Source organism: Thalia democratica, chromosome 4 (assembly GCF_965202585.1).
Source record: "Thalia democratica chromosome 4, ktThaDemo2.hap1.1, whole genome shotgun sequence".
In the NCBI taxonomy this organism is placed as follows: Eukaryota; Metazoa; Chordata; class Thaliacea; order Salpida; family Salpidae; genus Thalia; species Thalia democratica.
The window spans coordinates 47,188,838-47,214,135 of record NC_139168.1 but is presented as its reverse complement, the minus strand read 5'-3'; the positions used below and the strand labels follow the sequence as shown (position 1 = coordinate 47,214,135).

At 28.2% G+C, this 25,298-nt stretch overlaps 2 protein-coding genes across 2 annotated transcripts; both read right to left on the bottom strand.

The window, feature by feature from the left end:
• Positions 1-316: 316 nt before the first annotated feature.
• LOC145833404 (mite allergen Der p 3-like) lies at positions 317-1,309 on the bottom strand. The gene has a single exon (XM_082940583.1). It carries the CDS (start codon positions 1,307-1,309, stop codon positions 317-319), a length of 993 nt encoding a protein of 330 aa, XP_082796709.1.
• A 23,206-nt stretch (positions 1,310-24,515) lies between these two features.
• Positions 24,516-25,088, bottom strand: LOC145833403 (plasminogen-like). The gene has a single exon (XM_082940582.1). The coding sequence runs from the start codon at positions 25,086-25,088 to the stop codon at positions 24,516-24,518; it is 573 nt and encodes a 190-aa protein (XP_082796708.1).
• Positions 25,089-25,298: the final 210 nt, after the last annotated feature.

Genomic DNA, 25,298 nt, shown 5'->3' with positions numbered 1-25,298 from the left:
GTTTATTTTTAAGTTTTTAAAAAAGTATTCTTTTGGCTAAAAATTAGCTCGCGGGCCGCAGTTTGCCGACCACTGATTTATTACAAGTTTATTTACGTGTAACTATTTTTAAATTTTTTTAGGTTAAATGTCATCAAAACTAAAAATTAAAGTTAATTAATTAACCAACAGAATAATCATTTAAGCAAGAGTTGAAAGCAACAAATCACAAAGTTTAGTTTTATTCTTATCTTTATTATTGTTGCTTATTGTGTAAAACATATGCACTACATAAAAAAATGTTTCATTATTCTTTTACAAAATACGCACAGTGCAGCTACTCTTCATCCCAGTCCTGATCCCATTCGTCAAACCATTGTTTTTCTGCCTGCTGCCCACCAAAGTTTTTGTCTGAGTAAGTTTCGATCTTTTTGTTTATCCACAAGATGTATTCGGACACTTTCACCCACATTGTCGGCCTGGTGAACTGTTGCGAGTGGTTGCGTTTGTAGAAGGAACCCGACAGGACGCCGTAAACCGTGTTATCCCCGATTTTAAAAAGCCCGCAACCAGAATCGCCATTTCCCGTGTACGATCCGTTATCTCTCGGTTTCTCGACCCCGGTGAAGATGTAAGAAGATCTGAAGTTTTCATACATTTTGTTCAACCTTTGCTTCTCCTCATTACTTGCTCTTTTGAACTTGTTATAAATTTCCTCTGCGTTCGCTACCGTGTGGTCCGCATCGTTGTATTCATCCTGCTCATAAACCAAATGATAGCTCAAATACCCAGGCAGCTTAACGGACGTTCCCTGAAGGAGGACGCTCTCTTCGCCGCGGTCGTTGTGACCATATCCTGCAAACCTCACGATACTTAGATCCTCTATTTCTTCATTCGGCTGAGGAAGCAGTGCAGGCTTGACATTTGCTCGCTTTTCCCCGTCCATCAACGGCGCTCTCAACTTCACCAGAGCAATATCGTGGTCGTAGCCGATGTCAATGTTCGAAATTTCCTGGTCCAGGTTCCAGGTCCCGTGCGCAAACCAATTGCTTGCCTCTGCCGTGAACCCCTCTGAGGGGACACTGACCTCGATCGACACCGGTCTGCCGCGGCCCTTTTGCCTTTGCAAGAGGTGGGCGCAGGTCAGCACCCACTCGTCGCTTATCAGCGTCCCGGTGCCCTCCCAGATACGCTCTTTATTGCGGTACTTTATGATTAAGTTGACTTGATGAGGAAAGTCCTTGTACCGGGCCTTTCCGACGTCCCTGTGGACTTGACTTGAAGCAAAGCCGAGCAGAACAAAAACTGTAACCAACCTCCTAATGATCATCTCGTTAAAAAAGTTTTATAATCATTATTTCTTTTTTTTTAATTTATATAGCAAGTATTGGATTACGTCATAATTAGAAATTGTGCTCATTGGTTTGCTAAATTTTAAACCAGCAAATATATCGGTAGGTCTTTTTATGGGTGTCCTAGTTGCAGCAGTTTATTTTAGCAAAATTTTGTAAAATTGCTCAATTTATATTTTTAATGACGTCATTAAAATACTGGGATAAACTTTTCATTCTCTTACTAAAGAAAAGAATGTAGAAGCAATTAAAACTAATTCTAAATGTTTACACAGCTAATCTAAATAGAATATATTTATTATAAACTTGTTTAAAGTACATTATATTGTTTCAAATGTTGTAAAAATGTTTAAAAAGATGTCTATTAATTTAATTTAAAGTTTTATATGTATAAAAGCTTATTTTTTACTTAATAAATGCTACTAAAATTTTAAAAAGTTTTTGCCAGGTCTTTAAAAGTTTAACAGAAATTAAATTAAAAATAGTTTTTTAGATTTACATTATAGAAAATATTTAAATTTCTGTGTATTAGCCAAATTTTAGAGTTTGTGTTTAAGTATTAAATGCTATTACAATGTTCAAAAAGTTTTAGCTAGGCCTCTTAAAATGTTTTATATGTTGTTTTAAATACATACAATTGTTAGTAAAATTGTAAGAAGTATCAAATGGTAATAGATTTAATATTTCAAAAAATTTTAAGACACTAAATAGTATTAAATTATACTTCATCACTTTTTTATATTTCTAAAAAATACTTTTTTAGGCTATTAGTGATAGCTAAATAGTAAAATAAATTCAAAGTAAGTTATGTGATACAGTAGACTACCGCTTAAGTACGCACTTTTTTAGTACGCACCCCGCCTTAAGTACGCACTTAATCCAGAAAGACAAAAAAAAATCTAATTTTTTTATATATAAATACTGCTGAGTTAACCTGACACTTTCACAACTTTTAAACTAGGGTGATAATCCTGAGTAGTCTAAGTGGCCTGAGATTGTGAGTCCTGTTATTAAATGTTAATAAACTTATGAAGTGGATGCAGAAAAGTGAAAAGAATAATGATATTTGAGCTGTAATGCTATAAAATAAACAAATTTAGATGACAAAGTTAAAAAAACCTACAAATATGTACAACATAGTAAGTCATAATTTAACACATTGATGTTATGTACACACATTTTTTGTACACACAATTTGACACAATTGTACACACATTGATGTTTCGAAAATGTTTGGTAAACACAATGTAGTTTAGTACATTCCCTCTAACAAAACAAAATATGGAAAATATGGCTTAATGTTCTTTTTTATATCATTGAATAACATTGACTTTCTATATTAAATGGATGTATCAATTGTGTAGAAACTATTTATATAAAAAATGATACATTTTAAAATCTATTAAAAATTTCGCAGATTAGAATTATGTAATAATTGTTATTTAAAATAAAAAGACTTCTTTATTTGGCCTAATTATTTGGTGGCTAGTTGTAAAAAAGAAAACAAACTAGTAAACTTCATATTATACTATGTCGTCAAAAAGTACGCACTACCCGTGCTAAGTACGCAATTTTTGGTCGGGTTCAATTTGCGTACTTAAGCGGTAGTCTACTGTACTTACAATTTATCTAATGTATTTTAAAAGTAACATCTATGCTTATTATTTTGTTACAATAGCCTAAAAATTAAGTAAAAAAGTTTTAACAAAAAAAAAACTTTTCAATCACACTTTGTGATTAAAATTTTAAAATGAAGAAAAGTTGCCACACTTTGGTAGTTAAGCATTTTAAGTTGATTCAGAATAAATTGCAAATTACAGAATTTTGACTGTAGTTTTAATGCAATTTTTATTTAAATCAAAGAAAAAAATAAAGTAAAACTTGAAAATGGGTAGTTTATAAAATTTATTTTGTGAATTAGAATGGCTTCATTTGATTAATTAAGTGTTGTTGACTAAAAATAGAGTGTGCACTTTTGCTATAACATAAACAACAATCAAGCTGTTTCTGTTTAATTATTATACATCATTAATACTTTTAAGTATTTATTTATGAAAAAACACCTAAAGAAAAGGACAGAAATTCTATAATCTTAAAAAAAAGGTTGTTATTTTTAGACTGATAATTTCTAAAATTAAAAGTATAAGACAATAATTTGCATAATCAAGATTAATTTTTATGTAATTTTAGTTGTAGCACTTTTGAACCAAACATTTATTTTTATTTGAAAACAATTTACCAAGCAAACAATTTATTAAATTTACCTTAAAAAAGGTATAGCTATTTTTATTGATCTTTGCTTGCATTTAATTTATTATTAGACCTTTTTGTAAATTTAATCTACGTAACAAGCCAGAATTAAATAAATAGTTTTTGATAAAATTAATTATTTATTTTTTTACCACTAGTTTTTGTAAAACTTGACTGTTTGTTTAAATTAGTGCAAAAAAGTTACATCTTAAGAAAAGCACAAAATTCTATTATGGTCTAAAAGAAAAATAATAAAAATAACTTACCGACCGAGGGTAAAGGTTAGGAAACAGTGATAGTAAAAAAAAAATAAATAAAACTAATACAAAAAAAAAAATTAAGCCGTGCAAAATTGTCTGCTCGTGCAAAAGTGTCTTAGTGCAAAAGTGACCCTTCGTGCAATTTTGGACCCTCGTGAAAATTATTCTTCGTGCCAAAGGATCATCGTGCAACTTTGTCCCCTCGTGCAAATTAGACAGCTACCCGATTTTTATAGTGTAAGACAACTTTTGAAAACAATTTTTTTTTCTTTTTTAAGCGTTTAACAGTCATTTTCAGTATTGCAAAACATTGCTTTGTATAAAAACAATTTAGTTTAGCTAAATTAATATCCCATAAAACGTTTTCAATTGATATAATTTTAAAATATTTTTCATTTGTTTTGGACACCCTAGCTAGCACTAGCTTAATCAACAAAGTAAATCTACTTGTTAAGTAAATAAAATCATATTTTCTTTTTAATTTCGTTTTTAAAGTTATATTTGAACTATATAGTGAAGTTTTTACAATAGATAAAAAAAAGGGAAGCCGATCATTTTTAACCCACAATCATTTCTAACCCGATCATTTCTAACCCAATCATTTATAACCCGTTCTAACACGATCATTTCTAACCCGATAACTTCTAACACGATCATTTCTAACTTGATCATATCTTATCCGATAACTTCTAACCCAATCATTTCTAAACCGATCGTTTTTAACCCGATAACTTCTAACTCGATCATTTCTAACCCGGTCATTCCTAATCCGATCACTTTTAACCCGATCGTTTCTAACCCGTTCATTAAAAACTTGTTTATTTTATTTTTATTTTTTAATCTAGATTTCATGTAAAAACAAACTGGTCTTATTGAAGTAAAAAAGATATTAAAATAATAAAGTTTTTATTTTATTTTTACATTAAAATATGATGATTCTAATGTGTTACTTTAAAAATAATTTTAGTATAAATTTTATTTTTAGTATTAACTTAATATGATTTTAGTTTGTTCTTAACAAATTTTTTTTTGTATTTCTTAAACTACACATGGTTTTGATTTTTTTATTATTATTTTATTTTTTATTTATTTTTTCCATCTACTTTTACAAACGTTTTTCGCTAAGTATATACAATTTTCTAAATCGCTTACTTTACAATATTTTGAACTCTTTTTTTTAGGAGCAGTTATAACTATATTTAAGTTGGATCTTATTGCAATTCACGTAATTATAATAATTTTAACATAAGCAAATTTTAAAAAGTAAACCTTATTTTAAAAATCTACATTGTAAGTCTGGCGTAAAATTTGTATCATCGCTAACTAACGTATTAATGTTTTTAAGTTGGTTAGTTTTAATTTTCATCTTTATAACTTTAACAAATTGTTCTACAACTTGTATAGGCCTGTTAAGATAATGAAATTTAAACAAACATTAGGAGAAGTTAAATACTTTTCTTATATTAAGTAGAAAAACATGGCTTTTAGATATAACCTAGCTAATAAAACAGTTATGTCATGTAACAAACCGAAAAAGGATGTTACGTCGAATGATCTTCCTGATTTCACATCATTAATAAAGTTTTACAAACTAATAAACAAATTAATAAACCAAGACTTAGTCCTAGAGCAAAAAAAGTCACTAATACTTAAACAGACATGTTTACTTGGAAAACAAGTCCGAGGGTAATTGAATCTCGCCTATTTGTCTTCTTTGAAACTTTTACTTAAATTTAAATAACATACAAAATGTATCAATTACTACTTTTATTATAACTTTAACAAATTAGTCGTGCGGTGAAGTTCATTGTTTATTATACTTTAATTGACAAATGTTTCTTTAAAATTTACTTATTATGAAGAGTTGAAATAACGTGAGTGAAATCTAAATAAGAATTAAAAAAAAAACAACTTGAAATAGAATAAAAAATTAAATATAGTAAAACTAAGTATAACTAGGAGCAGAAGCTCATAAAAACTCACCTCTAAATTTTTGTAAACGTCATGTGTTTTTTCTTCAGTATAAATTTAAACCTATAGAATAGGTTTTACAATAGAAATAGTTTTTATTATAAGTTTTTAAGTTATATAATTTAATGTTATAGCTTATAATAATAACAAATTATACAGTATCCTTCTTTTATTACACTAACATATGTTTCTATGTGTTAAACGAGTCAACACAATTCAACTGAGATCTGTAAAAAAATAAATACTGTAAGGAAAAAATAGAAGCTAAAGTAGGTATATACATGTGTCCATTAAAAATGAAAATAATTTCTGTAGGTTTTTATAGGTTAATAATAGATAAAACACTTAATGTTAAATCAGACTGTTGTAAAACTATATAATATTTATAATTATTAAGTCTAAACTAAAGTAAAAATAAGATAAAAAATCATATGATAAACTACTTACATGAAAATGAATAAAGAACTAATTCTAAAATATTTACTGGATACCAGGGACGTAGCTTGGTATGTTTCTGCAAGTCTGCAGAAGCGTATACTTATATGCAAAAAAAACTTGCTTTTATTTCAGCTTGAAAATACTCTGCTTTCTTAGCTTTTAGTATTCATTTATACTCAGTTATACACTCCTGAGAGATAATTTTGACATATATATACTCTTTAACATTTTTAGTGCCTAAAAATTAAACGAGTTAAATACATGCAAATTGTAACAATTAGCGCGTTGCAAAATTTATTCTAATGGAAGCTGTAGAAAATATAATCATACAATTAAAATCATATCAAAATAATACAATTTTATGTAACAAAAATTTGCATAACTTGTTCTTACTATTGACTACATTGAATGTTTGATTTTGAAAACATTACAAATGTTTTTAAGTTAAACTGTGATTTTCTTATACTTATTTTTAATGAATGGTCAAGTTACAAGTGGAAACACATAAAAAGTCATAGGGGGTGTGGAGCAAAACAAATTGCCCTGTATACAGTTATCAATCATACTTAATCGTTCCTTATTTGATGTATTAACAAAACTGCCTATTTTCAGATTAAATTCAATAACATTAGAAGTAGTTTAAATTGCTGTGTTCCCGCTAGAACGTTATCACGCGTCATTTCAGATGTTTTAATTTTTTCAGATTCGTAACTTTTTTGAGCTAGCTACACCCCTGTTGGATACTATTCATTTAAAAAAATGTATCTTTTAATTACGACAAAATATATATGAACTAGCTAATTAATTTGTTCTACTAAGTTAGATAAATGACTCCTTATGTTTGGAAAAAATAGCAGTGCGCTTTAATTTAGAAAAAATGATATGTAATCTATTGTGAATAAAACGTTAAACAAAAACACTAATTATTGAACTAATAGTTTTAACAATAGTAAAGGCAATAAAAGCCACTGGAACTTGGTATAATGTATAATTTATTTATTGAATGTTTATAATTGTTCAATCTATATTATAACAAAATTAAAGTTAGATAAAATTAAAAATTAGATTGAATTCAGATTAAAAAAAAATTAAAACAAAGCACAAAAATCAAACTTTTTATTAAGCTTTTAAAGTTCTGACCAATAATTAAGTTACAGCGCCATACATAAAACCACCATGACTTAAACTACATGTATATTATACAATAAGTAAAACTATTAATAAATTATTGTTTCAGAAAGGGGCAGTCGGGTATCTAAATTAAAGATTATATGCAGATGTTTTAAATATTTTTATTTAATGATCGCTAAATAATCTAAAGTTTTTGTGTTTTTGGAAACTTGTGGATAAAAACTTTCAAAAAAAGATATCAAGAAAAAAAGAAAAGACGTTTCTACTATTAATCGTGAGATATTGTTTTTGCAATCTTAATTTTTTAAAACTTTTAAATTCATATAAAAAATGTAACTTCATTTTGCCCTATGTACATCATATTTTTAAATAAAAAATAAAAAAACAAAATAATAAGTTTTTAACGCTTTTATGTAGCATTTTTCTATTTTCTTTTTTTTTACGTTGTTGAATTTTTTTTTAAGTCGAGCAATAAGCCGTAAACAAGGCTAAAAAAAGTAGGAAATAGTTTTAAAAACTACCTAGCAATTAAATATGGCTCACGTTTCTACTAGTGATCTACCGAGTTCAAAATTTTGACCGAATCCGAGTCTTAATATCAATTTAGGATTCGGCCGAGTCCAAATCCGATTTTATTTTCAATTAGATTTCAGCCGAATCCGTTCCGAATCCAAATGTTTTAATAATTGGAAACCGATAGATTTAATCTGCTTGTTATGTAATGTAGTTTATAAATAATAATTACGTATTATATTATCATTTATTTCGTAAAAAAGTCTGAACAATACTTTAACGTGTTAATAAATAAGTATTTTTTCTTATTATAAGCAAACAAAAAAGGAATGTCTTGTTGGAAAAAAATTAAGCTACATACACAAAACTTAGTTTCAATATTATTATGTCCATGCAAGTAACACTAATAATTAAGTTGTAGTTTTATTATGCATAATAATAAAATTATAGACTTTAATAAATGCTTGAAGCAGAAAACAAATCACAAAAAAGGTTTAAACTTTTTACGTTTAACTTAAGAGTTAGTTTTTATTGTTACCATAAACAAATTAGAATACAAACTTTAGAAGTGTTAATAATTATAAAACAAAATGTATTTGAAAAAACATTGAGCCGTAATAAATTGAAAAATAACGTAAACAATTTACCAACTTTAGTAAAGGCTTAAAAAGAATAGGAACTACACTTGTAATAAAAAGTTTTAAAATTCCATTTAGAATTACACTTTTACAATTATAAAAAAGACATAGAGATTAACTTAAGTAACTGTTTAAAAATACACAATCAACTACAATAGAAAACGATGTCTCTGTTATTCTACAAAAGACTATTCTTGTTTTTTCAAGTTGTGGTGGAGAAATAAAAAAAAGTCGCCGGTCTTTGGAAGCAATCGATTGTGCTTTTGCTCGTATAAATTCCCAGCTTCAGAAAATGATGTTTCAGAATACACATAAGACGATATTGCAGCAAGATATTTCCTTGCAAAACTGGCTAGATGTGGGTATTTTGTCTAGTTTAAGTTCCACCAGTTTAAGACTTCATCCTCTACAGTTTCTGCATTCAAATTTTCTGTAGCAAAAAAAGCCCTTTATTTCTGCTTTAATTTCTTTATCAATAAACTTCTGTTACGAGTGTGAAGTTAGTTTGGTATCATTTTTCAAGAATTTTTAAATAATGTCCAAACTTTAGACCCGATTGTTTTCCTTGTCGTTGCTCGTCCTCCTGTGTAGCTGTCTTTAATTCTATTTTAAACAAAGAATAGTAAGTTGAAAACTTCTTCGAATCAAAATTTCAAGGATGTTGTGGTTGATTAAGTTTCTCTTGAATCAAAACTGTTCTTTCTTATTAAATAGTTTAACTTTTGTTTCTTGTAATAAAAAAATTACACAAGAATTTTTATCATTTAAAGATGAAGTGATTAACCATTTTACTAATTCTAAAAACCGTAAATTAAAGTTAAAATATAAATAGTAAATATTTTGAGAAGCATTAGGTTAATATTTCTACATAAATTTGTACATATATACTTCAGAATATTACTTTGTGTTTGTTAATTAACTCAGTCTATCTAAAAAATGTAAAGGCTTTAATTTCTAATATTTTAATTGAGTTTATTTTACAAGTTAAAGTAAGTTTTAATATTGAAATCTTTTTAAGAACTTTTGTTACTTAATGGTGCATTTTAAAAAAATACATATTTAAGTAGTAACAAATTTAGAACTCGGCTTAGTTTGTTAATATTAATTAAATTTTTTTTTTTCTCTCGTTCTTATAACTATTAGCTTGACTATTTTGACTGGAACTATTTAATTAGGTAATTTGTTTGCATATCATTGAGCATATTTTTCTGATATTAAGACAAGTTTATTACTAATTTTAAATAGTTTTTTGTATCTAAGTAAAAAGTTTACATTACACATGTTAGCTCCATAACGTAAGAATTTTTTTTACATTGTATATAAAAACAGCAAAGAACTTAGGTTTATATTTTAATAAAAACTAAAAAAAAAATATTTATTATCAATATTTTACACTCTGTTTTCCTATTATTTTTAGATTGTTTAAAGTTCAAAAATTTCAATTTACCTCAGAAAATTTTATTCCAGCTGTTCCAAATTCTGTTCCAAACACAATATGAAAACTAATGATAATGCTCGTAAAAACAATGTTCTTAATTGTTTTATTTAACTGACTTGCAATTTTATTTTCGAAAACTTCTTAAGGTTTTTTAGTTGAGTTTCTTATTATACAAAAGATTTATTAAGTTTTTTTTTTCAAAGTTTAAACCAATGATTATAATATACTAAGACTACCTGCAAGTTTTGGTCTTTAATTACCTATATTAGTCATAATACAATGTTCGTTACTTTCGTTAATTAAATAAACTGTATGTAATATATTTGTTTTAAATAACGGATTTGAATTTTGATATACAATTTGTAAGTTGATAACTTTTTTTTGGTTCTTTTAGTTTTAATTTATCTAAATCTATTACAGTATAATCAATAAACAATATAATATTTTATATTACTACTTATATGATTTTTTATTAATTTTAAGCAGAAAAAATAATTTAAACACAGAGTTATTCGGTTAAATATTGCGTACTTAACTGGCAGTGCATACCTAAGAAATACATACTTAAGCGGCAAATTAAGAACAAAAAAAACTGCAAACCCCCTTTGAAAAAAGTCTAGACACGCCCTTGGTAAAAAGTTTTCCAGGAAAAAATGCTACTTTAAAAATTTTATCTATTACGACGTCACAATTAAAATTTTGTTTAAAATCTATTTTAGCTGGGTAAAAACGAGCATTTTTTGTTACTGCAACTTATAATCTTTCAGTGTTATAAATTCAACATTCATTGTTCAAAGTTTATCAAATAACTAGAACAAAGTTAATAAACAACGTTTTTAGTGATATTCTAAGAATCTTTTTTCTTTTCTTTTTTCAGGGGTTTACAGGAAACAGGAAATCAGTCAAAAAACGCCCCTGGTATTTAGCTAATAAGACATAACAAGTTGAATTGTTATATCAATTTAATTTTCAAGACAGGGGTAGGCAATGCTGAGCATTTCAAGCTTATTAATACATATGAATTACTCAGTTTTTTAACTCTTTTTAACTAAATGCTAACTTTACCTGACCTTTTGTTACTATTAAAGTTTTATATCTCTTAGAGGGGTTTAAAAGTTTTATTTTATATATTTTCACTTTACTTTTAGTTTTGTGTTTACAAAAATTTTTAAAACTTGTTATTAAATTTCTAATAAAAGACATTTTAAACAGTTATTTAGATTAAAAAAAAAACACAATAATCATAAATACTTGTTGATTTTTTATAAAAAACCAAAGTAAAATAAATTACTGAATGTGTTTTAACATTAATTTAGTTCTAAAAATTTTATAATTTTTGAGATTTTGATCTTTATCCTCGATTACTTGTAGATTGTCTTGAAACGGTAACATGACAATTCAAATTCGGACAACTCAAATTCCAACAATTCAAATTATAGAAAAAATATTTAAAAGACTATTATATCTCAATAAATGATTTGAACTTGAAAAAAAATAAAAATTATATATGTAGATCTTACTATTATCTACAAGCCGATTTTTTCTTTTTTCAAAATCTTAAATATAAAAAAAAAAATTTTAATTACTAAAAATAATAACGTTTTTTACTTTATTTAAACCATATTTAAAATTATGTTGTGCCACTTTAGTGGTAATTGTCTCTTTTTTACTTTCTTCTTTTTTCTCAAGCGATTTCGATTTTAGAATGTTTTTTTGAGTTTGGTTTAAATATTTAGTTATTAGCTTCTTTTATTCGATATTGTCGTTTCTTAAAAGAATGGATAATTTGGTTTATTAGTGTAATGTTGTGCAGTTTTTTATCATCTTTTCGTTTCGCAAATTCATTGTAAATATAATCATGATCACAAATTCGAACTCAGTTTAAATTAGTATAAGTAACTGATTTATTAAACATTTAGTAAACAGTAAGTAGTTCATATTAGTTTACTTAAGTCAACTATAATTTAAGCGTTATCTTGGGGACTTCTACTTTACAAGTTAGAGCGCACGTTGCGTATTAAATCAGGCCAATATAAGTGTATAAGTAGACCCGGTTAGCGACATGATGACCCGGACGTCCAGTTATTTATAGCTGGAATTGAACACAGATACCTTCATTAAATTTTCTACGTTTTTTAGATGGTGACATGGGGACAGAGTGGAATAAACCTAATTTAATAATAGTATAAATTCGATAAACTTTATGGCATTTATTTAACCTATTCATCAGGTCTGTAAAATTTATAAAAATGAGTTTAAAATTTCTAGTTGGAAAAACAACTAAGTAGTTCGAGTTTGTGATAGATTTGAGTTGTTTTTTTCTAATGGTAATTAGTGTGTTTAATTTTATGTTAAAGTGGTTTGGGGAAAGGCTAATCGACATGTGTTAGAACTAAAATGTATTTGTTGTGTAGATATTATTGCAATTCATTGTTGAAGCGTTTTTCAAAATGAGTTTTAAACTTGTACGAGCAAGTTTAAACAAAAGTTAGTCTTGTTTTCAAGTTGTTCCGCGTTTTGTCAAATTAATTAAATATCGTTCAATCGTTTTAAACATTTTATTAAAAATTAAAATGAAATTAAAGGCTTCTAATAATAAAACTTTCTTATAACAAAAAGAGTTTCAAACGTCTATAAAAGTTAGCAACTGTAAAGTTTAATTGTTTTGTTTTCAAACAATCGTTTTAATTTGAACTATAATTTCAACTTTTTAAACTGCATGTAAAAACATTGTTGTTTTTCGTTCGTCCTTGTAAAAATATTTGTATGAGGTTACTAAAACTTGTTTTCGAGTGCATAATCGGTTATTGAAGTGAAATTTCTTAAATTTATTAAACTTAATTTAGTTTTATATTTAGCAACAATGTCATGTTCAAACTTTAAACTATAATATTTAAAGTTTTTTTTTTTTTACAATGACCTTGTTAATTGCTTGTAACAAACTTTATTGGCATGTTTTTTGTTGTTTTAAAGCTAGCCGTACTTACAAAAAATAATTTTTAACAAGGTCATTCGAGCTATTTAATGTCTTACCCGGTATTTAAAATCTGAAAATAAAAAACAATTTTGTTTAAAATTTTTAGAATATTAAAGTTTTCAAAATCAGTACAAGTTCACTGGCTATATTTTTACGAAAATAAGTTTAAACTTTTGAGACGCATGTGAATGCTTGTTTTGTCAACTAGTTCGTGTAAAATGTGAAATATTTTTTATTTTAAAGCTTGTAGAGAATTACTGTATATTGATTGGAGCCAAAAATGTATCTCAATTACTTTGAAACTTAAGAAACTTTAAAGTTAAAATATAAATAGACTAATGGATTAATGTAATGTTGTTGCTAACTAGTAGCATATAAGTTTGTAAATTGAATTTTTTTAACTTTTAATGTTTTAACTTGTTTTTAAAATTGATATCAAGTAGTGACGTACATTCTAATTGCACTTTCGCACGAACGGCTCGAGAAACGAATCAGCGAGGAGCGGTAGAGGAGACTTATGTACGAGGTGAGGAACGAGGAGATGAAAGAGGAGATGTATGGAGAGCCGGATCAGAGGATTCCGTAGCGCCAAGAGACCGCTGGGTGAGGCAAGGAGACGGATTCCGTGGCGCCAAGAGACCGCTGGGTGAGGCAAGGAGACAGTTCCGTAGCGCCAAGAGACCGCTGGGTGAGGCAAGGAGACGGATTCCGTGGCGCCAAGAGACCGCTGGGTGAGGCAAGGAGACGGTTCCGTAGCGCCAAGAGACCGCTGGGTGAGGCAAGGAGACGGTTCCGTAGCGCCAAGAGACCGCTGGGTGAGGCAAGGAGACGGTTCCGTAGCGCCAAGAGACCGCTGGGTGAGGCAAGGAGACGGTTCCGTAGCGCCAAGAGACCGCTGGGTGAGGCAAGGAGACGGATTCCGTGGCGCCAAGAGACCGCTGGGTGAGGCAAGGAGACGGATTCCGTAGCGCCAAGAGACCGCTGGGTGAGGCAAAGAGACGGTTCCGTAGCGCCAAAAGACCGCTGGGTGAGGCAAGGAGACGGTTCCGTAGCGCCAAGAGACCGCTGGGTGAGGCGAGGAGACGTATCAGCATAAACCGGTCAAACGACGTGGAGATGTACAAGGGCGGAGCGAGTTCCAGCAGCGAAGAAATTTTTTAGACTGTCTACATTTGTATGTCATTTTGAAAACTGTATCATACTTTTATTAATTTTGTGTATTTTAAATTAATGCTTTTTAAACTAAGGAGATAAAAGTCGGCGGTCGTTTTTTCGTTAATTTTTCTATATAGGGAGTTTTAAGCATTCTTACAAGTGTTAATGAATAAAAATTAATGTTTCTTTTTCGGAAAACCAAGAATAAATTCTTAAAGTACGAGGGTAAGAGGAGGAAATGTGCCATTTTAGTGGTAATTGTCTCTTTTTTACTTTCTTCTTTTTTCTCAAGCGAGTATATATTCAACTGTCTCGAGTAATTTACGGTTCAGTTCTTTTAGTTTCTACTGCATTGAAGCGGTCTGAACTCAGTGCAGCTTTTCGCTGCACTTAAGTTTTAATGGTTTCAATCTTGTTGAAGTGATTTCGATTTTAGAATGTTTTTTTGAGTTTGGTTTAAATATTTAGTTATTAGCTTCTTTTATTCGAGATTGTCGTTTCTTAAAAGAATGGATAATTTGGTTTATTAGTGTAATGTTGTGCAGTTTTTTATCATCTTTTCGTTTCGCAAATTCATTGTAAATATAATCATGATCACAAATTCGAACTCAGTTTAAATTTTTTTTTTTTTTTTTAAAGGTAGAAAAACATCAGAAAATACTCACTCTCCCCTCTGCAACGATAAACGTTTTCTGAAGGTCAAGCAAGTGAGTTTGAGCTCAACTCAAATTAGTATAAGTAACTGATTTATTAAACATTTAGTAAATAGTAAGTAGTTCATATTAGTTTACTTATGTCAACTATAATTTAAGCGTTATCTTGGGGACTTCTACTTTACAAGTTAGAGCGCACGTTGCGTTTTAAACCAGGCCAACAATAGTGTATAAGTAGAAGCTTTTGTGGATAGCGACAATGTTTAATTTTTGTCGAAAAGAAAAAAAATGACTTGTAGATACTAATATGACCTACATATGTATTTTTTTTTTTGACAAATATACATTACTTTTTAATTTGTGGCCGTTTGAATTTTTTTCAAGAATTTGAATTGTACGAATTTGAATAGTCGTGCACCCTCTTGAAACATGTCTTAGTTTCTCGAATGAGTTCAATAACTGCTGCACAGCTCGACACCTTGTTTGTCAACACTGTTTGCAACACTTATGTCACTATTGCTTTTACATCCAAGTAATCTTTCCGTTAATCCGATGTAAATCGATTCACACCTGATTAAATCCTATCCAAACCTATTCCCCTTCTCAAACAATCCTCACCCGATTAATTCCCACCCAAGTTAATCATCATTTTTGCAAGGATCTTCACTATTGCACGGCATTTTTGTACGGATTTAATTTTTATACGAAGTATCACTTTTGCACGAATATCCACTTTTGAAGAAGTCGTCACTTTCGTACAGTTTAACTTTGTGAATCTAAAATAAAACTTTATTCAAAGAAAATTTAATCAAGTTGAATTCAAATTTTACCAATCTAAATAAAAGTCAAACAAATATAAAACTATATTTTAATTCAAATTGTACAAAATGTTAATATATTTAGTAAAAAACTATTTAAATTAAAACAAACTTAACCTAAAATTTGACTTGAAAAATTGTTTATTGCTAATTGAATTTTATTTTTAAGTTAAAAGTACGAAAAAAATCTTAAAGTATTTACTAAATTATTTTGTTAATTTTTTCATCAAAAATCAGTTTAAAGATGACTTTGACCTACTTTAAAAACAAAAATAAAAAATAAAATACAAAAATGCATAAATATACAAATCAGGTTTCGGACAATAATGTTAATTTAATTAAATATTTAATTTAAATAATGTTTAAATATTTAATTTAAAAATTAAATAATGTTAATGTCGACTTTATCTTAAAACAATATACAAAGACACTCAGTGCAAATCCAGATATATAAATAAGTTTTATTTAAGTTATAACTGTTTGCCCCATATCATTTGTAAGTTCAGTTATAAGCAATACAATCTAAGTGAATTTTTGTTTTATTACACAATTTCTAGCAAGATTCGTGGTCAACAAATTTATACATTTTATTATAATAAATTTATATTTTACAAGCTCAATCTTCCTTACAATGTAGAAGTTATTTGTTGCAAGATTTATGCGTACTTTTTACTTTAAAGATCACAATAAAAGTTCCCGACTTAATGATAAGGTCAATAATCAATTCAAATTCTAAAATTTCATTGTCATGACAATGTTTTAATCGTTTGAAATAAACTCAACGAGATCATCAGTTGAATAAAATAAATCTTATTCAAATATGAATCTGTTTGAAAAAGATTTTATTATTTAATTGAGGATCTTGTTTGATTTATTTAAAACGATTGAAACATTGTTTTGACAAAAAAAAATAAAATTTGAGTGAAATGTATGTACTGATTTGTGTTCTAGTGTGCCTTTTAGTTTTTTCTTTAACAAGTTAGTCGGTGTAACTTTGAAATTATTTATATTTAGTACAAGAAAAAGATTGATGATAGAATTAAAATGTTTAAAATAAATAAAACTATTTTTTTTTAAATTCTAACAAGTTGTAATCATAAAAGTTGATAATAATTTTAAGTTTAAAGTATGGTATAAACTATAATAAACTTATATATATATATAAATAAACTTTGTAGTTTTATTTTAAATGAAAAGAAAAAGTTGTAATACTTTTATGTCTGCAGTTAAATCGTCTTGAAAAGTTTTAATGTTATCAGACTCTCTTTCAAAAAATATGTTGCTTTAATAGCGTACAACTCAGTGTAGATATTCGGGCCTGGTAGTATAAATGTAATGAATATCAAATTGGAAATAAGTTAGTCTGAAAAAAACAGTATAAATAGTTTTATAATAACTTGTATATTAAAAAATAAAATAAAGTTAAATAATTTGTTTCTTAAATAGTGCGTTTTTTTATCTGTTAAGGTTCAATATATTTGTATATTTATTTATCTTTTTCTTCTTAAAGTAATTTTCTATTAGCTTTTAGTTAACTTTAGTTTTATTTTGATTTTATTTCAAAAATTTCTATTTAAGTATTGTTTTGCATTAATACAAAATAATTTTAGAAAGGTTAGATTTAATTAAACATTATTTTAGTTTTGATAAACTTCGTCAACTTAGTTTTATCTTAATTTCATAAAAGTAAACCGTACAAAACTGATACTTGTAAAAAATGACGACTTGCACATAAAAGCACCTGTAAAAAAACGACGTCATTCAAATATAGCGCTTTTGGAAAAAGTGTAGTCATAAAAAAGTGATGATTCCTGGAAAAGTGACAAGTATGCAGTTTGACACTGTGTAAAAATGACTTTTCGTGCAAAAGTGTAAAAGTGATGTGCAAAATTAATTGGGTAGGAATTGATTAGGGCGAGAGTTGATCGGGTGGGAATTGATTCGGTTTGGAATTGTGCGCGAGTTTGAACTAAGTGTGTCCCGTTAACTATTGTTTTGGAAGTTTCATAAAAAAAGAATGACTGCAGCCTAAAATTAAAAAAAAACCATTGAATTACTTTAACAAATTTCTGCTAGATCTCTCTTCTATTCTTCAGTAGCAAAAACAAGCAGTTAAGGTAACTCATTCTTATTTCAAAACTTTGTGATCCGATCCTGTCTAAATTGATGATTAAAAGCATTAGAAATAATATTTTTTACTTATGTAGTAGTATCATTTTCAAACAATCTCAGAGGAACTAGTTTTTCAACAAGATACTACAGATGGCGATTGATGGTATTAAACGAAGAGCTTGCACACAACTTATCCACCACCAATAACTGTTCATAATTGAGCCGGGAAGATAAAGCTTTTTTAAAAGCTTTTATTGACCTGTCGTCTTTAGTCAGCAGGTAAAATAGTAATACAAAAAACTGTTGTGAGTCACTGGTTCAAAAATGTCAGAAAATAAAAAACTTCAATTAAAGGATGGCAGACATATCGATTGATCAAAAATGCAGTTCTAAAGGTTTATTGATGAAAGTTTTTGTTTTTTGGGACTTGCTTTCATAGTAATCTGTAAACTTTAGTGGTTTTTAAATGTCTGTTATAGGCTTAATGTAAGTAATTTAAGGTCAAAATTTCCTAGGTATGCACTTCTGCGCTGTGTTCAAAGTGCATACCTTAGTGAAAAGTTACTATACTATTTTAAGTCATAAATTAAACAAAAAAAAGTGAGTCAAGTAGTACAAAATTTCGGAAACCATATAAACTTAAGTGAAAATTTATTAAAAAGAAGATTAACGAGACGAGATTTGATCACTCTTGGACTACCAAAGGCTTTTGGTCTGGTGATCGAGTTAGTATGGTCATATCTTATAATAATACAATACAGAAGTTATAAAAAAGTTGTTTAATAAACACAAATTATTACACAAAATTTGCATATGATAAAGTTAAAAAACTAATATTGTTTGTTAAACGACAAGAAAAGGTGCTCAAAATTTTTAGTCCGAGGACCTGTTGCACGAAGAACCTTCCGGTTATCGAGTCTCCAACCACAGAATGCCTTTTAACGTCTTGTCCAGGACAAAGATAACTAATAAATAGACAATCAATAAAACAAAAAAAAAACTAATTAAGGTGAAGTTTGAACGATATATAAATACTCAATATATACGATATATGTCAAAAAAACGTAAGCTTATACAAGGTTGGTAAGTTATTTACTTTATTATAAACTTTATAAAACTTTGTCATGTTATTCTTTTAAACTTGATGAAAAAAAGCAACAAGTTTAAACTCATTATTTTTAATACTTGAATAATTAGAGAGCTTTAAAAAACGCGTTTTAAGTACTTTTAGACCTTATCAAAAACATGTAAGCTTATACAAGGTTTGTTAGTTCTTTATTTTATTATAAACTTTATGAAACTTTGTCATGTTATTAACACTTCGTGCACATAAAATTTCTTCAAAATTTGCAGATGAAATAAACCAGATAAAATCGATACTAAATAAAAATGGCTATCCCCAAGAACTTGTAAACGAAATTATTAATTTACACCTTAAAAGTTTAAACAAAATAAATCCAGCATGACCGGAGAAATGTTCAATTATTTTATTGTTACCTTACGTCGATAAAAACTCAAGAGTTATAGAGAAAAATATCAATCAATTGATAAGTAAAGGTCAATATTGGCAAAACCGAGAGTTATTTTATTATGTAGACTATTGATTAGAGCAGGGGGCAAATATCAGATATCAGAATATAAAAAAAATATGGTAGTTTACTAGTTTAACTGCTTCTGTGAAGATAGTTATGTCGGTATGACTTCAAGGAATTTGGTAAAAAGATAAAAGAACATATTCCAAAAAGTATTGATGAGTTTTGTAAAATGAGTAATAAAAAAATAAATATAAAAGAGTAGTAAATGCTTCTAAAAAGTCTGCTATTGCATAACACGTAGTTAGTAACCCTGCAATTAACTATAATTTAAAAGATTTAAAATTACTAAAAGTTGTTGTATCATTTTTGATTTAATTAAATTAAAGACTATTTGTATTTTATTTAGAAAATCTAAGTTGTGATAACATAAATATTTTGATTATACTGTTCCTTATTTTCATAAATAGTTTAATAAGTTGTTACGTATGTTTTATTTATTTTTAGTTTCATTGTTATTAAAACTACTTATGCATTATTAATTATCTTTTGCTCATTATTATTACTTCTACATTGATTACCTTTTGGCTACATAAGCTGAATTTGAAACTTTAATTTTATTACTTAGTAAACAATTGAAGAGTTAAGCACGAAATATATTTTGTTATAAAAATTTGACTTGTGCGTATCTTTGAAATAAATTATTGATTGTCAAAAAAGTGCTCAATCTAATACGAAATAAATTTTTTTAAACAAAAGTTTAATAACTAGCTTTGTGATATTTATTAAATAGAATCATCCTGAAACGGGTTTTTATATCCCTTTTTCTTTTCTTTTTTCTCAATTTTAATTATAACTGGTGAATAATTTCTTAAAAGTTAAACTTTCGTTTGTTTTTGCTTAAGAAAAAAAATATTATTTTTTTGCGATTGCAAATAATTCTTCTCTGTTTTGAAGAATATTTGTTACTTTATTGTTTATTACACGATTAAAAAAAAAGCGCTCAAAAAGTTTGGTATAAGGATTTGGTGTACGAAGGAACTTTTCGGTTATCGAGTTTAACACTTTAAGATCTTTCTTTTCCAATCATTTTATACTCAGCTTGGTGAGCTTTAAGGTTAGCTTTGTATAAATGAAAAAAAACACCAAAACAATTTTTAGAGCAAGGTGAAATAGAAAAATGACGTATAAAATAATACTTTTTATTAAAAAAGTTACATAAAAAACATGACTAACCCGTGGTAAAACCATAAAGTCGTATAAAAAAGAAAGTGATAAATAACTTGTGTTTTTTGATAAAAATTTACATAAAGTTTCCTGTTTAATTTAAATAAAGTACCTAACAACCTTGTAGAACTGTCTTCGTATTGATAAGGTTTAAAAGTACTAAAAACGCGTTTTTTGAAGCTCTCTAATTATTTAAGTATTAAAAATAATAAGTTTAAACTTGTTGCTTGTTTTTCATCAAGGTTATAAGAATAACAGGACAAAGTTTCTTAAAATTTATAATAAAGTAAAATACTTACCAACCTTGTGTAAGCTTACATGTTTTTGACATATACCATATATATCGAATATTCAAACTTCACATTAGTAGATAACTATTATTACAGTAACTGTTCCCAACCTTATTGATCTAAGTAAAAGTTTGAGCTGTTACTCCTTCGATTTGACCTGTTATGCCGAAATTTAAGCTTAATATTTTAATTCAGAACTACAAAATGTTTTAAAACTATGTCCCTTGCAATCTTTATGTCTATTTTATATGAATCCTATAATTTTTTTTCCTATACTAAGTAAACTACTTGATTTTTTTGTTTACAATGATTTTAAAGACGTTTTAATTGTGTTTTTGTTAAAAAGTTTATGTCATAAGCCTGCTGAAATTATTTTTTTCAACTGTTTTATGTTATGTAAGATGTATAAAATACTTATATGTAAGCACAATATTTTAAAATATGATTGCTCAAAGCTAATTATAATACTCAACACAATGTTTTTCAATAAAAGAGATACTACATGGAACTGGTGATTGTACCGCAATTCTTAAATGTTATTACATTCTTTAGCTAAAAGTTTATTATAAAAAATGTTGTGTAAATGTAAGAGTATTTTTTGTTTTCTAATATTATATAATCTTTTACAGCTCTGAGACTCTTTGGGATTACTCCCAGCACTGGTGGTTATTTTATTGCTAATGTTAAACCGCGGTGAAGGATTCTGCTAGGTAGCTTAGCTAAATCTAGGCTAGAGGGTGGCCTTATAATTAGGGTCCATGTTTTAAATCTAAATTAGAATGTAAAATACTTGTAAACACTTAAATATAATCAAAACAAGCAATCATATCAGATTTGTTCAGTAAAGCAGCTAAAAAATCAGTACAAGTTTTAATAACCCTAAGAAAATTGGCTACTAATCAAATATAAAAAATAGCAATACAACAACAACTTAAATTAATATAAACCGTAGTCAATTTACAATTAAGCAAATAAAAGCAATTAAAAATGTTATTTTACTTCAAACTCCAAACTGTGTGACCAAAAAAAGCTGACCAAAAACAGAGTTGAAGGTCAGGAATAAATACAGATTGAGTTCCAAAATCAACTGCTCAAAATCAATCTCAAAACTTGTTGACAAATTAACAGTAAGATTAAACACCGCTGGTTTAGAATCAGTAATCAATGAATGATTATATCAACAAACCAACCTTTTTATTTATAATTTACTATGACTTGTATTTAATGATGTATGTTGTTTGTTGATTGTTCTTTCAGTTTTATTTTAATGTTCATAAAACTGCCCTTTTAAGAAGGATGCAATGCATTACAGCCTAAAATTTATAAAACATTTAATACAAAGTGCACAGTACTATTTCTTTTTTTTCGAATTTTGAATGAAAAGTTTTCTATCTTTATTTCACCGATAATAGTATTTATTCAAGACTAAAAACTTTTATAAAATAGTTACTAACTAAAAAAGTTTTTGTTTCAAGTTTTATATTGAAAACTTTTTGGTTTAAATTTCATTTAATTTAAAAATTTAGATACAAAAACACCTTTATCTTCTACTAAAAATTTTCTACCTGTTTAAAATCCAAGTATAAAAAGTTTTTTAAATATCACCTCTTAAAATATTTTTTCCTTAGTTTTAACTTACTTGCAAAAATATGTTTTAAATTAATTGAAAAAGAGAGTAAAACTCATGAAAACGTTTTGAACTTGAATGTGCAGTGCAACAAAAACTTGTATAGTTTTTCCAAAAAATCATTCGATTATTTTATCTAGTTAATGCTGTGAAATAAATACAAACGAACGTTGACTGTGTCCTGGACAGATTTGAGTGTTATTCTATACATATAAAGCTTGATTATTCTTTATTACTTTATTAGACATATTTTGTAATAAAAAAAGTTAAATAATAATGATTCAAACTAGATTTTTAACAAAAATATAACTAATTTTAAAGATTTTACAAATATGAAAACTAAACATACTAAAAATTCTTTCTAAAAATAAACAGTTGAAAGGTTATACAAAGTGAAACATGACTAAAATAAATTTAAGCTAGCGTTTTGGATTCATCTCACTGTCAGCGAAACTGACTAGCTAAAAAATTATTTTTTTAAAACTTTTTTTTTTCTTATTTAACATTTTATTGAATCTTATAAGTTTGGATTTATCTAACCTTTTTTTTTTTCATTTTACTTGTATTCAGTTAAAGTTTTTACATAACTTTTGTTTTTTAAAAAGTATTAAAAATTGATATTTATATTTGTTTTTGAAATAAAATTTGAATAAACATGGCATAATAAGTGCAAAACACAGTAAAGTAGTATTTTGAAATACATACATCAGTAATACGAATTAACTAGTAGCCTATTTTCAAATTTTTACCACCAACTATTCATTTTATTGTTTTAAAAAAGTATTGTTTTTAGTTGAAAATTACATCAAGTACACAAGTTTTTTCGGATTTTAATACAGATATTATTATAGCACATTAAAGAACTGCTTTATGATATTTGTATAAGATACACTCGGTTTGACTTTGTATAAAATTTTTGTTAAATCGTTAAATACTAATGAATTATTTCCATTCCGTAAATAGTTTTAAAATTTTTTTTCTAGAATTTCAAATTATAGCTAGTCTAATTTTAAACTAAAGTTTTTGATTCATAAGTAATTAATATCAATTTATTACAGTGGTCAGCAGCCTTTTGTAACTCGCGGGCCAATTTTCTTAGAGAAAATTGCTCGCGGGCCGCACTTTTTAGAAAAAAGTTGTTGAGGGCCGCAGTTATTTAAAAACAAATGTAGTAATTATTAGAAAAATGCTATTTTAAATAAAAAGTATAACAAAATAAGCAGTAAAATAGCACCTTTAAAGAGTATTTATTAAATTAAGAACCTTATTGTAAGTTTTTATTGCAAAACCGTTTATTTTTAAGTTTTTAAAAAAGTATTCTTTTGGCTATAAAGTAGCTCGCGGGCCGCAGTTTGCCGACCACTGATTTATTACAAGTTTATTTACGTGTAACTATTTTTAAATTTTTTTAGGTTAAATGTCATCAAAACTAAAAATTAAAGTTAATTAATTAACCAACAGAATAATCATTTAAGCAAGAGTTGAAAACAACAAATCACAAAGTTTAGTTTTTATTCTTATCTTTATTATTGTTGCTTATTGTGTAAAACATATGCACTACATAAAAAATGTTTCATTATTCTTTTACAAAAAACGCACAGTGCAGCTACTCCAGTCCTGATCCCATTTGTTAAACCATTCTTTTTCTGCCTGCTGCCCACCAAAGTTTTTGTCTGAGTACATTTCGATCTTATTGTTTATCCACAAGATGTGGTCGGACACTTTCACCCACATTATCGGCCTGGTGAACTGTTGCGAGTGGTTGCCTTCGTAGATGGAAGCCGACAGGACGCCGTAAACCGTGTTATCCCCGATTTTAAAAAGCCCGCAACCAGAATCGCCAATTCCCGAGTACGATCCGGTATCTCTCGGTTTCGCGACCCCGGTGTAGATGTAAGAAGAATTGAAGTTTTCATACATTTTGTTCAACCTTTGCTTCTCCTCATTACTGGCGTTTTTGAACTTGTTATAAATTTCCTCTGCGTTCGCTACCGTGTGGTCCGCATCGTTGTATTCATCCAGCTCATAAACCAAATGATAGCTCAAATACCCAGGCAGCTTAACGGACGTTCCCTGAAGGAGGACGCTCTCTTCCCACTCTTCGCTCTCTTCGCTCTCTTCACTTTCTTCGCTCTCTTCCCACTCTTCGCACTCTTAGCTCTCTTCGCTCTCTTCGCTCTCTTCGTACTCTTCGTACTCTTCCCACCCTTCGCTCTCTTCGCTCTCTTCGTCCTCGCGGTCGTTCAAACCATATCCTGCAAACCTCACGATACTTAGATCCTCTATTTCTTCATTCGGCTGAGGAAGCAGTGCAGGCTTGACATTTGCTCGCTTTTCCCCGTCCATCAACGGCGCTCTCAACTTCACCAGACCAATATCGTGGTCGTAGCCGATGCCAGTGTTCGACATTTCCAGGTCCAGGTTGTAGGTCTCGTGCGCAAACCAATTGCTTGCCTCTGCCGTGAACCCCTTTGAGGGGATTCTGACCTCGATCGACACCGGTTTGCCGCGGCCCTTTTGCCTCTGGAGGTTGTGGGCGCAGGTCAGCACCCACTCGTCGCTTATCAGCGTCCCGGTGCCCTTCCCGATAAGCTCATTGCGGTACGTTATGATTAAGTTGACTTGATGAGGAAAGTCCTCGTACCGGGCCTCTCCGACGTCCCTGTGGACTTGACTTGAAGCAAAGCCGAGCAGAACAAAAACTGTAACCAACCTCCTAATGATCATCTCGTTAAAAAAGTTTTATAATCATTATTTCTTTTTTTTTTAATTTATATAGCAAGTATTGGATTACGTCATAATTAGAAATTGTGCTCATTGGTTTGCTAAATTTTAAACCAGCAAATATATCGGTAGGTCTTTTTATGGGTGTCCTAGTTGCAGCAGTTTATTTTAGCAGCAAAATTTTGTAAAATTGCTCAATTTATATTTTTAATG